Below are 14897 nucleotides of genomic sequence, written 5' to 3'. Positions count from 1 at the left end.
GAGTTTCCCACATCCTACAGCAGGTCCCCTAAGCTGAAATGGATGGCGGCCCCCAAACCAGCTTTTTCACGGGCCCCTCTGTACTTAATTTATAGTGTGAAAATATCAAAAAGCGATAAGAAACGTTCCGACCCCTGTCAGCCCTGCCCTCGTGGGGGTCATGCCGAGAGGTATGTATACGTAAAATATACATATATCACCAGTGCTCCCAACATACAGGGTCGGGGTACCCGGGTTATTGCACATATACCTTCATGGGGAAATTAAAAGGTTTCATTTCCAGGGGTCCTAGCGATAGTGGAAGCCCAAGGTATATCCAGTCTGGGACCCCATGAAATTTCGGAATTCGGTCAAGGGTAAATTCTTTAATCTCTGCGCAGAGTCCCGGTATTTCTTTCTCCTAATCAATGTGATGGTTTTGTCCACTTACAATTTGCACCATCCGAACTTCATTCAAACTCTGTTCTCTTTTTATGGCACCGATGAACTTCCATATATCTGGGTGGTGAGCAGATAATTGCTGTTGGAACGCTCGATGCCATCCTTCTATAGAATTGTTGGTAAATCGTTACGCGTTCCTTGAAAGCAGTTCCAAATGTCGATGCCAAAGCGCGGCTGACGACGACCACCACGACGAAGAGGACGCCCGATCCAAGTGTCTTCAAATCAACACTTCATCATAAATACGTTTTCGGAACAATCGGATTTTTTAATCATTTGTGACACTACTAGGTTAAAAACTAACTAACTAACCAATTCACTCACTCCCTCTCTCACTAACCAATTTACTCGCTCGCTCAATCACTGACTCGATCAATCACTTACTCACTCGGTCACTCACTCACCCGCTCAATCACTGACTCGATCAATCACTTACTCACTCAATCACTGACTGGATCAATCACTTACTCACTCGGTCACTCAATCACTTACTTACTCGGTCACTCAGTCACTCACTGGGTCACTCAATCACTTACTTACTCGGTCACTCAGTCACTCACTGGGTCACTCAATCACTTACATACTCGGTCACTCAGTCACTCATTGGGTCACTCACTCACTCACTCGGTCACTCAGTCACTACTGGGTCACTCACTCACTCAGTAACTGAATCACTTACTTACTCGGTCACTCAGTCACTCACTCACTCACTCGGTCACTCAATCACTTACTCGGTCATTCACTGGGTCACTCACTCACTCGGTCACTCAATCACTGACTCACTCGGTCACTCAGTCACTCACTGGGTCACTGACTCACTCGGTCACTCAGTCACTCACTGGGTCACTGACTCACTCGGTCACTCAATCACTGACTCACTCGGTCACTCAATCACTGACTCACTCGGTCACTCAATCACTGACTCACTCAGTCACTCACTGGGTCACTCACTCACTCGGTCACTCACTCGGTCCCTCACTCACTCGGTCACTCAATCACTGACTCGGTCATTCAATCACTGACTCACTCGGTCACTCAATCGCTCACTCCCTCGCATTGAACTGTTGTCGGTGAATTGCTAGTCGGTGAATTTTCCTAGCGGTGAATTTTCCTAGTGGTGAATTGCATGGCGGTGAATTGTCGGTCGGTGAATTTTCCTAGCGGTGAATTTACCTAGCGGTGAATTGCATGGCGGCGAATTGTTGGTCGGTGAATTTTCCTAGCGGTGAATTGCATGGCGGTGAATTGTTGGTCGGTGAATTTTCCTAGCGGTGAATTGTTGGTCGGTGAATTTTGCGGCGGTGAATTGTTGTCGGTGAATTGCTGGCGGTGAATTTTCCGGACACGGTTTTATACAAAGGTGTGACTGTAGCAACTATCAAACATCGGGAAAGATACCATTTATAAAACAGAAGTATATTAGCTGTGCCATCGTTTCAATCGTTTTAAATGTAAGTTTTTTAATACATTTTTGTTTATTGCAATTAGCATCAGTCGCCCTTCGTTTCCCTTTATTCTTCAGTAATAAGGGGCTATTCAAGTATTACGTAAGCAGATTTTCAGCCATTTTTGACCCCCTCCCCTTGTCAGCAAAAGTCAGCAAAACACTGACCCCCCCCCCCTGTCAACAAAATTTCGTCAGCAGCTTAGAATATTTCATACCTCCCATAAAGGGGTGGTTGATGACGTAAGCAACCTTCAAACCCCCTCCCCCCCCCTTGTCATCAAAAGTCAGCAAATCCGACCCCCCCCCCCCCCGATGCTGATGTAATACTTGAATGACCCCTAATTGGCAAATTAGCCGTAAATTGCATTTTTGGCTACAATAAGCGATATTCCGCATTTATGACTGCCATCTCTCGCATTTCCCTCGAAGGTGATCCTAAGTGTAATGGTGTAATTTTTATTTGAAATCATAAGCACATTCCTAGCATTAATTGCTGCCTGGCAGTCGAGTGGTTAGGGAACTAGCTTCTTACTGTGAGGTCTAGGTTCGGGCGTGGACGTCTACTAACCAGACACTGACAAATTCCCTGGACGGATCATGCTGATCCCTTGGCAATACGTGAAGATCGCGTTGTTCTTATTATTATTAATTACAAAAAATAATAATAACTTATGATTCAGTCAAATTGAAATTAACAAGTCTATCTGCGGACCAGTTATGCTATCGTCGCGGACCATAGGATGAGAATCGCTGCTTTAAGCCGTTTGTCTCTTATCTTCAATATCTTTTCCTTAATATATGTTTTTTTTCGAAACAGGTCCAGACTTCTGGACCGCGCTGTATATACAGGGTGTGCTGTAATTGCTAATGCGGCCTTCATCTCATCAACCGTTTAACGTAAAAATATATGGTTTCAATTTAAACACTGCTCAAAATGTGTTCAAAAATTAGCCTGTATCAGTTTTGAGAATGAAAATACAGTTTGTAAAAACTAAAAAATCTAGATTTTCATACATTCCCCCGTCCTATGACTTCAATGATTAGAAAGTTATTGCCCTGTCTTTTCCAAGTCCACCAAAAGAGACCCTATGTTTTTAACTGCAATATTCGCTGAGATATTTTATCTGTTAGTTTTTGCAGTTTTTTCCATAATTTTTCTCTGATTTTGGAATTCAAATATCTTAGCGAATATTGCATTTGGAAACATGAAATTGTTTCTGTTGTCCTTGGGATGTACGGGGCAACAACGTTCTAATTGGAAGTTTGAGGACAAGAGAACCGTATAAAAATTTAGATTTTCTATTTTGTGACACACTGTATTTTTACTCTTAAAACTGGTATAAGTTAATTTTTCAACACATTTTGAGCATTTTTTTAAACTGGAATCATACCTCCACGACGGACGGTTTATGAGATAAAGGCCCCATTCGCACTTACAGGACACCCTGTACAAATTACCGAAGTCACCGATATTTATCGGATGGCGTAACAAACCGGACTACAAGGAAAAAGTCAGTGTACAGATGACACTTATGCAAATTTCGCTTCCTGTTGATATCCGATGCACTTTTTATCAGTTATACCTCCGAATATTCATTGTCATTTCCGTAAATGATTACGATCTCATATTTTTACAAGCCATTTTCGGAACGACATGGAGACGTTAGATCCAATATGAATTTTTATTTTCCCACGGTTTTCTTTGCCAAGCAAAAATCTGGGCTACGTCAGAAAAAAGAAGAAGAATGGGCGTCGCCTGTCAGGTCATGTTTGGTTGGTGACGCTGAAAAAAAAAGACGGACAAAATAACCAGGTTATATATTGATGTATTTTGTTGATCCCCTTCATTTCAATTCGTCGCTGAGAAAACTTCACTTCAAAACACGCGTCAAGTAAGTAGGTTGATTCCCATAATAATAATACAGAAGGGCCATTGTGATTGTGGCGAAAATAATAATAAAAAAAAGATTTCACGCTTGAAAAAGTCCTTGATCGCTTTTGCTTATGCAAATTTAATCTGCGAGAACACGTGTAGGAAACATTCATTAAACGATCTTTTCCGTTTGTTGAAGAACACAAGTTTTGGTTCAAAATCTGTTTTAAAATTTGAGGCGGTCTCCTTTCAAAATTTCATGCAGACCCACAACTGTAAGAAAACTCTCATTGAAACATTCTTGCTTTCAATTCCGAAGCTAGATGGCGACACATCGTGAGCTTATGAGACGCGCATCCTCAATCATACCCCCATGCAATCATGTATTCTCAACCCATGTCCCGTGGGACAAATGTGGCCCTCGGAGTCATCAGGTGCGGCCCGCACCCACAGTAGGGGACAGCCCACAACCAAGTGCCCAAGACCCTTTTAGCCTCCCACCAGGGTAGTCTTTAGAGACGGCACTCAAGCTTTTCCACCCGGGAGACAGGTGAGCTCGAGCCACTCCTGTATCATAGATAACGAGATCTGCTTCTATGATTTTCAAGAGTAAGGGTACGAACATAATGCACGCTGATAGCCGATTCTGCAAGTCGGCACTCAGTCGGCTGAGTGGTTAAAAACCTGATTTTCAAGTATTTCAATAAATCCGTAACTGCACCGACTCGCAGAAACGGAAACCATCGTGCACTATGTCCGTACCCTAAGTTTGTAAATTGAAGGGGATGGTAATTACAGCCAGATAAGAGTTTCACAGAACATTACTCGCCAGGGGTGAATATGCGCTATCAAGCACGAATACAGAAAGGGAGATGGGGGCCTCCCAAGAGCCGTATAATATGGGGGAAATTTGTCTGTCCCGTTTCTTAAAATACAGGATGATGAGCTGATGCACCTTTACAATAAGTCACTTCTCCAACACATCGCTCTGGATTCGCATACCTCCGCTCCGTCCGCTGCTGAATATGCCGTCCTGCACTCCATTCACAGCTGAAGACGTCTGCCTCCATTCCATTCTAAGTTGAAGTTGTCTGGATATGCTCCATCTCGCAGCTGAAGTTGCCTGCTTCCACTTCATTCACATCTGAAGATGTCTGCCTTCTCTGAGATGCGGATCCGGGGGGGGGGGATGGGAACAAACACCCTTCTGAAAAGCCGAGTAATATAAAAAAATGTATCTGTCCGGTAAAATACGGGACGATCAAACGAACTTTTACAATTCGCCCCTCCCGCAACATCGTCCCGGATCGGCACCTGGCTCCTATCTATAGCACCCACATCCTGCAGTAGGTCTCCTAGGCTGATATCTTTAGTGGGCCCTCAGATTTTTACGAATTCCTCTATAATAAATTTATAGTGCGAAAAACAGAAATTAATTAGAATCGTTCCAAGACCCTCGGGCTGGAGCCCTATCAGCCCAACCCTTGGCGGGGGGGGGGGAGAGTATGCTGCTTTTAGAGGCGCCGGCTTGAATAAAAGTTGCCAGTCAGCTCGTTACACGGCACTCGTCGTACGCAGGACGAAGAAGGGTGCGTTTCATTGTACATTCATTAATTATTGGGAAGGGGCAGTCAGATAGCCTTAGTCCCTTGTTCCGGCGCGTATGTACTGCTATTTATCTTCCGGTTTTCACCAAAAAGATGGGAAACCTTATGAATTCTATGGATGACGATAACCACACGTATGGCATACCGAGACTAGACCTTCTGCTAGACTACCTCCAGACCCAGATACATCTTCGACTTCTATCTTATCAGACTACTCACCGCCTAATTACTCGAAGGAAATCTTTGCTACGGAATTGACTGATAATGTGAACGGAATTCAATAACGTCTATAATTATTGTATAGATCTCTGGTAGTGTTATTGCATCTCTGATCACTATCCATATGTGACTGAGTTATTTAATGTACGCATTTTTGTTTGTATGACTATCGCTGAAATGTTTGGAAATTGTGGAATGTGTATGGGTTGCACATATATACTATTTAATTTTGCATTTTAAACATATTGAAAATGTGTTTCCCGGTGATGGCTTTACGGTTAGAAATCCTGTAGGATAAGGACCGAGCCATCACACGGTCAGTTATCTACCTTCTGCTGAAGTTTTTGGACGCCTTTCTAAATGGCTATGGTAGCTTCTAACGAACACAATTGCATTAATGAATCCACTTGAGCGGGTTTCACGTAAGCACACTTAATAGATGCTGCCAAAAGCCCCACGGATAACGTTTTTGTATCTCAAAACCAGATTAACACTGTAAGAAAAGTAATTTTGAAAATTGGAATAATATTAGGAACACTTTGAAGAATCGGTTTTTTCTTTTACTTTGTGTTCTTAATAGCTTGCGAAAAGAAACGCTCAGCACTTTCGGAACGACCCTCTTGTAATCGAAATCTTACATAACAATTAATGTACAAATTAATCTGTTTTATGTGAGAGAGTCTTCAGAGTTTCCCCCGATGATTTGGCATGGATTAAGAATGCATGCATCGGTTTGTTTTTTTCATTTTCGGTCATGCACCGTTTAATACGAATAACGAGCGAGGAAAAAAATACCAAAAACCTCATTTTTTACCTTTTCCCCCCATAAAGTTTCGAATGGCTGACCATGTAAACTAAGGATGTGACGCGCCAAAAAGACAACACTAAGATTCTCGAAGTTACCTTGTCAGATAGCCCGAACACGAGTATACGCGTCCTTATCACGTTAACGTCGACATTGCATCGCATTAGGATAAGTTACTCGTCCGTTTCTGTTTTGTTTTTTTCTATATAAATTTTGAATACATCCAACACACGAAAATCCATTCCCCATACAGTGTTTAGAATCTAGAAAGTGTAACCGTACCTTACTTTTTCTTGTGTGTGTGTGCGTTATCATGGCCACCGTGACAGATGGCAATCGGCCCATTACTCCATCACAGAATACCGCTGTGGAATCAAAGTTTCAGTGCTTCCAAAAACTCAAGAAAAAGTAAGTGAGAATAATACTGTTTTGATTTTCTTCCACCACCTTCTATGTTTATTTTGAATCCTCTTGCTTTACCATTATCTTAACTATTTTGGTGACATTCATTATTTGAATTGTGATTAGAATAATCATATGATCCCAGGCACTGATCCAGGACAAATGTGTCGAGAGGGACGAATTCAATAAGTTCGTTGAATCATCCCGTATTTTACGGGACAGACAAATTTTCCCTCGTTATTCGGCTCTTGAGAGGAGCGATATTTCCTCTCCCCTTCCCCCCGGCTCCGTACCTTAACGAAAGCAGACATCTTCAGCTATGAATGGAGTCCAGGCAGATATCTTCAGCTGCGAGTAGAGTGGAGGCAAGCATATTTATACAAATACAACGCCACAACAGGCAAAATGCCCAACGAGGTGGCTTACCTCGTTGCTTCTCCATTAGCTGTGAATGGAGTGGATGCAGGCTGCGAGTGGAGGGAGCGAAGGCATGCATCCTGAGATTCGAATGGACTGAAAGCAAACATCACAGCACTTCAGCTGCGAATGGAGTGGAGGAAGGCTCGTAGCCAGAAATTTCGTTCGGAGGGGGCACTTTCATTTCGGGGGGGGGGGGAGACCAAAGTAATAGGACAATAGAGATTCGGCCATCTTTTTCTCTTCTTATCGGTCATTTTCTCATATTTCGGGGGGGGGGCAGACCCCACCCTGCTACGGCCTTGCATGGAGGCAGGTATCTTCAGCTGCGAGTGGAGCGGAGGCAGGCGGATCCAGGGAGACGTGTAGGAGAATTGGCTTATTTTGTAGGTGCCTTGGATCATTCCGTATTCTACAGGATAGACAAATTTACTCCCATATCGTTCTGCTTTTGGAAGGGGCGATGGCCTACATCGCCTCACTCTGGAACAGCGCTTTTATGGCCCGTATTTTCCTGTAATTTTAGCCACACAAATCAAGGATTAAAATTATTTTCACAATGCCATTTATTTACATATAGCCCTAAGGATGTATTTACACCGTGCGAGGTAAAATACACACAAAGCATGTAAAACTTCACAGAAAAGCATTAAATACAAAAGCATTAAATACAAAACTACCAAAAAGTTGGTTTTTTAAAAAAAAAAAGTATTCATTTGATAATTATGACTTTAAATGTGTACGTGTGTCATTTTAAGTATCTATTTCCTTTGAATTCACTGTGGTTTGTGGTAGCGCAAACACAGGCAGTACAACACGAAACAAGCATATAATTCTGAAAACATAATTACTAGGGCCCGGATTTCCATGCGTTAGCATTTTTTTTTTTTTTTTTTGCATATTTCGCTATTTTTACGTGATAGAGCATATTTTCAAATTTTTAAGGTATATTTTGCATATTTCATCATTTTCGATGAAAAGTTAATTTTTTCCTCTCTATTCCAATCCCGCTTCAGACTGGTTTTTACGGTTCCCGCCGCTGACGAGAGCTCTTATAAGCCAGGGTTCCTACGGTGCATGCAGCGTGAAATCGCTGATTGGTTAAAAAACGTGAATTTCAGGTTTTCACGCTGCAGGTAACCTGCTCCTAGGAAAACCAGGCGTTAGGGCTAGGATTTTTATGCACTAAAAATGGAACGTCGTTGTTGATTGGTAGAAAATCCTGAAATTCAGGATTTTTCAACCAATCAGCAACGACATTGAATTGTTAGAGCATAAAACTATTAGCCCTTCAATGACATTGGTGTGTGCGTGTGTGTGTCTGTAAATAGATTAATCATCTGAATCGGTGGCGGTGGTAACTCGTGGGGAAAATTGACTAAAATTGGTATGGGGGGGGGGGGATTTTTTTTAGCGTTTGTGGGAATTTTGCATTTTTATCAAAAAAGAATTATTTATTTATTTATTGTTTAATCTTATGCTTTTCTAAAGCTAAATACACTACTTGGCTAGGCATTTTCACCTATAGGTGGCAGCACATTAATTCTGAATTTATAGGGAGAAACTTGCTCAAAAAGGGAATTTTTGAGGAAAATTTTGTCTCGATGAGATTAATTAGTAAAACGAAGAATTTTCTGTTCATATAATTAGTAATGGTTCAAAATAGTTCAGACAGCGTCAACACTTCTCATTATCATATTATTTTGCTAAAACTAATGTTATTCAGAAAAAAAATTTAGGACAAATTTATCGTTTTATAGGGCATATTTAGTTTTTTAAGAGCATAAATGCCTATTTTATAGAGTATTTTTTGGAAGTTTTTATGTATAGAGCATAAAAATCCTAGCCCTAATAATTACATTAGAGCCACGCTTATTTAGTATACAAGTACAACACTTTCCGGCATGTACCAATTCGTCAGCAATTCCCCACAGCAGTGGTTCTCAATTTTTTGTCACCCCGAGGCTCCCTTGCCGAATTCATAATTAATCTGCGGCTCCACGTAATAGTTTAGCTGATATTTTCACTTATGAAAGAGCCACTTAACAGCACGAATAGGCATGCAAATCAATCTCTCCACGCCGTGACGCCCCTGACAAAAGTTGGAGACGCCCATTTTGAGAAACACTGCTCCACAGAGGAATGTTTATATGTATGATATATAGATATATTCATTGATTAATGGAGGGTACTTAAATATCCTCAGCCCCCCCCCCCCGTTCCGAAGACTATGCCCCTCTCTTCCGGTAAATACTATATATGCATACTTGAGCCCTGCTAAAGCATGTTGGGGGCTACGATCACCAAACCAGAGGTGAAACTCAAACTACATCACCTAAACGCAAATTAAGCACTTGAGATCTAAAGGACCTATCCTTCCACCCCTCACCTCCCCCCCCCCCCCAATGTCTGGGAGTTAAGAAAGAAATGGCGAAGTCCACTATACTATTAGCCAAGTCCTTTCCTCAAAAAAAGACCTAGCTATGGCCTTGGACGGGATCTCGAAATTTCACCCCCGACGCAATTTCCGGTGCAATTCGCCCCTGGAAATTTCACCGGCCCTGACCATATGAGTGACCAAGTGAGTGTGATTGACTGTATGAGTGAGTGAGTGACCGACCGTATGAGCAAATGATTGAGTGAGTGGTCATATGAGTGACTGTTTGAGTGATCAATCGTATTAATGATTACGTTGGTGACTAATAACAAATAACGAGGTGCGTCACCGTATGAGTGACCGTATGATTAATCAAATTAATGGCAGTAGGAGTGACCACAGTCACTTGGTCTCTCATATGGTCACATACTGTAATTCCCCCATACAGTCACCACCCACTCACTTGTCCACTCATACAGTCACTCAACCGGTCATGCACCCACCCATTCATTTGCCATTCAGCCCTTCCCTTGGTCGCTCATACGGTCAAAGCAGGTGAAATGTCGGAGGTGGAATTTCCGTAAACCGTCTTGAACAGCGAATATGAGTTATTGTGTGTTTTCTTTCAATTTTCAGGGAGGCATCAGAAATTTGGAGCTGTTATTTCATGAATTGAATGTCAAATGGTGAAATATGAAACATGTAAAGACGTGTCATCTTTAAGTTTTGATATTGTGTAATACCTTTTCTTTCCGTCATTTTCAGAATCAGACTCGTTCGTACGACGAAGAAAGAAGTATCCAAGCCTGAACCTGATGAGAATTTTTCTGTCAAGGCCGACTCCAACGTTCAAATTACGTATGTACGTGTAAAAAGCAAACTTTCAGTTGTTAATATAAAAATGGTGTAACTCCCCAAATTTTCCAAATTTCCTTTATTTGAGATTTTTAAACACAGTTACAAAACATTTAGGGTCTAAGCAAGCTGGTGGCTCACAAAACAATATCCAATGCATATCTGTCGGCATAAATAATAACGAGAGAAAGAAAGAAAAAAAACCACGTATATATAACGTAAGTGGCAACAGGAATGGAATTGATAAACAGAAAAATTTGGCATATAGCAGCGTATGCAAGATAAAAGAAGATTACATTACAATATCAAACAGATAATTTAAATCTTCTTGAGTTGACAACCAAGATTTTAAATTGATAAAAAAAAAATTGATAAAAGTTAATGTACAATATTATTAATGTGTGTGTGAGTAACTATATATATATATTAAGTTTTCTCTTGCTCTCAAATAGTTTTCTCTTATGCAGGACCACCGCGTCCCTCTTTCTAAGAACCCCTGTATTAGATTGATGCAGCGAAAATCACGAATTTTGTTCAACGTGTCGGTGATTAATTTCAATTAATACAGTCAAACTTGGTTAATTCGAAGCTCGAGGAGACATTAAAAGTTCAAATTATAAAATATTCGAATTCGTCGACTTTGGACAACTAAAAAATTTCACTATATAATCAAAAACTCTTAATGACTATAAAAAGTATTTGATGCTGCTATCACTTATACCGGTAGTGTAGTGCGCAAACTTTTTTCTGTCCGTGGGTCAGAGATATGAGGTATTTCTGTTTCTCGCCGGCCAGAAACTGGTAGGAATAGTGTGGTAGTATGACCCGTCTCTCTTAATTCTCGATTTCAAAAATTCAAGTGACTCTAATTGAGTGACTCTCTTTTCTGCATACTCTCGAGAATTAAGATTATTTTCCGTAACTTAGTCATAATTATCATGCCATATAGACATTAATCTCGCATGTTTGTCAAACATATACGTTTTGTTGTTGGATTATGAATTTTCACCCATTGCGTCTTGTGCATGCCTCCTACTTCCCACCATTGGCGATTTTCCAGCAATTTTAGCTATAATTGGCAATTTTATGGCTGTAATTGGTAATTTTATGGCTGTAATTGGCAACTTGCCTTTGACAATTTTTTGGATCTAATTAGCAACTTAACTTGCACTTGACAATATTTTAGGCGATAATTTGTGATATCCCGTATGTATCCCGATTTTCTATTTCCGTATTTTTATGAAGAAAATACGGTCAGCCAAAATATTAATCGTGTTGTGTGTATTGATGCTTTTCTACCGGAACACGTTTGGCGGGCCGTAGTACGAACATCACTAACTCATAGTGTTTGTATAAAACGTAAACGATCATAAAAACTGTTTCATTTCAAAATTTGGGATTTTCATTTGTTTTCTTTTGGATGCTCTTGTACATTGCACAAAACATTGAAATAAAAATTTCGAAAACAATCGTTGATTTAGAAAATGAAAGATACAATTTTTCAGAGCTTCACCGGCCTTATTTTCTGTAACATGTCCGTAGCTCATGAAAGTGTTTGAATAGGGAAAGCTACATTGTGGTATTCTAAAATGAACGAGCAATAATGCTAGAGAGGGACATTAACCTCTACTACATTTAACCAGACAAGGACCTGGGTTGAGCACTCTAGCTTAAAGACATTCCGTCTGTAGAGAAGTGATTACCACATGCACACTAAGTATTATGTTTCCTGAGTGTATCCACAGATAAAGGTGCTTATGAAGTTGTAAAAGATCCGGTAAAACGCCAGCTGCCCGCGACCAAAAGCCAGAGCATGTCGGGACTGATAACGAAAAAGCATTGTCTCTTACTTACAGCCACAACAAAAAAAATTCAGATTTGGTTAATTGTAATTTTTTTCAATGTTTTCATGCTTTATATTTCAGAAAAGATCAGTAAACCACAGAATAAAAAGAAATATAAGCAAAAATTAGTGAGAAAATCAAACAAAAGAGAAATTCTGCAAGTGACATATCTGAATAAAACTCTGCAGTTATCCAAAATGTTAGGGAAAAAAGATTGAATCAAACACACACATACATGCACACACAAGTAATTTTAACATTAAACTGAATGGGAAACACAAGGAGCATTCCTAAAATTCAAAATATCCAAAAAATTTGAATTTACTGAGTTCGATTTAGCGAAGTTCACCTGTACAATTTTCTCCCAGCATTGTTCTTGAGCGGGCTGCAACACAAAGGTAATATAAAAGCAAAAATGAGTAATTTATTCACGATCAGGGTGGTAAAGATATTGTGGTTTTCGGACCTCGTCATCCCTACTCCCTTGTTTTTTTCGAAATTCATCATAAATGAGCTAGAAATATAATTTAAGATCTTGTTTTGAACAAGGAAGTATTAGTTCGAATACATGTCGTTTAGCGTCATGTTTTTCGTTTTTATCGTTAACGAGAGGGTAAAACGGATAGAGCGAATCGATCGAATTAACCCGGGACGTGGCGCGTGAAAAGATAAGTAACGATAAGTTGTCTGAGCTCGTAAGTAACTGTACGATGACGCTTTACGAAACATTATTTTCAACCTCTTTCCTCAGCATTTTGTCCGGCACGTGACTGCGAAATACGGAAGCTGTTGTCAGTATTATTTCCTCTTAATATTGTAATTGATAGAGCACGTCTACCATTCAAATGAGCAAAAACTAATTATTGGGTTGTTCTTGCAGCCTGCCTACATTCATCATTATTCTGAATATCTATGCAATATCATCATGATTGCTTATGTATAATAGTTGCAAATTCCGATATTCAGTTTTTACTTAAATGAAATAGTCGAACATTTTAATTAAAATTTAATTGATATTCCCTGTTTTGCGTTTGTACGGTTTTTTTAAGTTTACGGTTAAATTAAGTTTAATTTGTAAGTCACCAATTCTTGTAGTATTTGGAGACTAAGAACTCGTAATAATTTCTCTTTAAGAAATTCATTGCAACCTAAGCCTTCGTTTCAACTTTTTATTCAGGCTTTAATTCAGTTTCCCCCCCACCCCAAGCGTTTTGTACCCCCTCGATCCTATGTGCTCCTCTGATTGGGATAACTGAGTGGACACAAAACCGTTTAGCCGACCTTCCTTATAAATGAGAAAGAACATGGGAAGTCTGTTGAGGTCTACTACTAGAGAAGGAGGTCTTTTGAGGACTTATCGATGGGGGGGGGGGATGTTAGTTCAGGTGCCCACAAACTAGGGAAAGGTTTACTAGTTTTTGGCACACCCAGTAAAGATGCGATTAACAATATTTCATATTTTTAAAGGGTGGTTGAGGACGTAAGCATCAGTCAAAATCCCCCTCCCGTCATCAAGTCAGCACATCCGAAACCCCCATAAGTGCAGACGTAATGCTTGAACTGCCCTTCTTTTGGATCACGCGACATTTTTTCGTGACCCTCTTTCAGTGAATGGTTTGTGGAACATGCAAACCGTATCCAAGGTAACCAGTATGGCGACTTCCTCGGTGGCTCATGAAAGAAACAAATCTAGATTAAAGAAATGTTGAACTGAAAATCATTTCTTTGTTTATGACGGGTCCTAAATATTTCGAATGTTGTTATTATTATTTTTGAAGTTCAAGTTTTTGGATCTGCCGGTTTTTGTTCCAAAAAATGCTCCAGTTAAAGCTGTGGAATTTGCAAACGTAATTTATGGATCATTTTTTATTTTAGTTTTAAGCTTTATGAATCAATGAAATTTAATATTAAAAGACAATACGGAGACATTAATTTTCACACTCTTTAAGCGGCTCTTAAAATTTTCCTGATCCGCATTATAACATCCACATTTGAAATTGCCATCTACCTTCAAGAAAGTTTTCTTCCCGATTGTGAGCTGATAACTGCTTCCCCCCCCCAAAAAAGAAAATTAACTTCGCCCATCTCGCTTTTATTCCCCTCAATATAATATAAAACACCTGCCATGATGTGTGTCTCTCTGCGAAGAGAAATACTTTTTTAAAAAAAAAAATCTTTTTTGTATTATTTATGCTGAGCGTATATTTCTTGACACATTTCCTTACAATCTATTTTTCTCGCTCCTCTTATCTACCCTTGAGCAAGAGCTGACTCCACCCACTTGTAATTGATTGATTGGGGGGGGGGGGGATGGGAAACATATTTTGCTGTAAAAACTTCAACACGTTTTTAGTAGACGAGATATTTCGGGGTAGCTGAAATAAAGCAAATCGAATTTGACAAGATATTTCAGGATGATTGAAATAAAGCAGATCAAGTTCAACGAGATAACTCGAGATTGCCGCTTAAAGAGATAAGTTATAAATAAAAAGTTTATATCAATGTTATTGCATGAATACCCAACACACAAAAAAAGTTTAGCTAATGATTTTATTTTTAATTTTCTGGGCTACGTATCTGTAAACGAACTCTATGAAAATAAAGAATTGA

General features: G+C 39.9%; 1 protein-coding gene across 1 annotated transcript in view; it reads left to right on the top strand.

Annotated features, from left to right (window-relative positions):
• Window positions 1-6631: 6631 nt before the first annotated feature.
• LOC149081103 (tetratricopeptide repeat protein 39B-like) overlaps window positions 6632-14897 on the top strand; it is a 33967-nt gene continuing 25701 nt past the window's right edge. The window contains exons 1-2 of the mRNA XM_089237884.1: window positions 6632-6800; window positions 10354-10450. Coding sequence (XP_089094010.1) covers window positions 6706-6800; window positions 10354-10450 — 192 coding nt within the window. The 5' untranslated portion in view covers window positions 6632-6705. The remainder of the gene's footprint in view (window positions 6801-10353; window positions 10451-14897) is intronic.

The sequence above is a fragment of the Pholcus phalangioides genome, unplaced genomic scaffold (genome assembly GCF_987345545.1).
Source record: "Pholcus phalangioides strain wild (caught in Gottingen) unplaced genomic scaffold, Ppha-v1.0 ptg000010l_1, whole genome shotgun sequence".
Taxonomy (NCBI): Eukaryota; Metazoa; Arthropoda; class Arachnida; order Araneae; family Pholcidae; genus Pholcus; species Pholcus phalangioides.
Note: the sequence above shows the minus strand (reverse complement) of the source record. Positions and strands in the feature narration are given on the sequence as shown.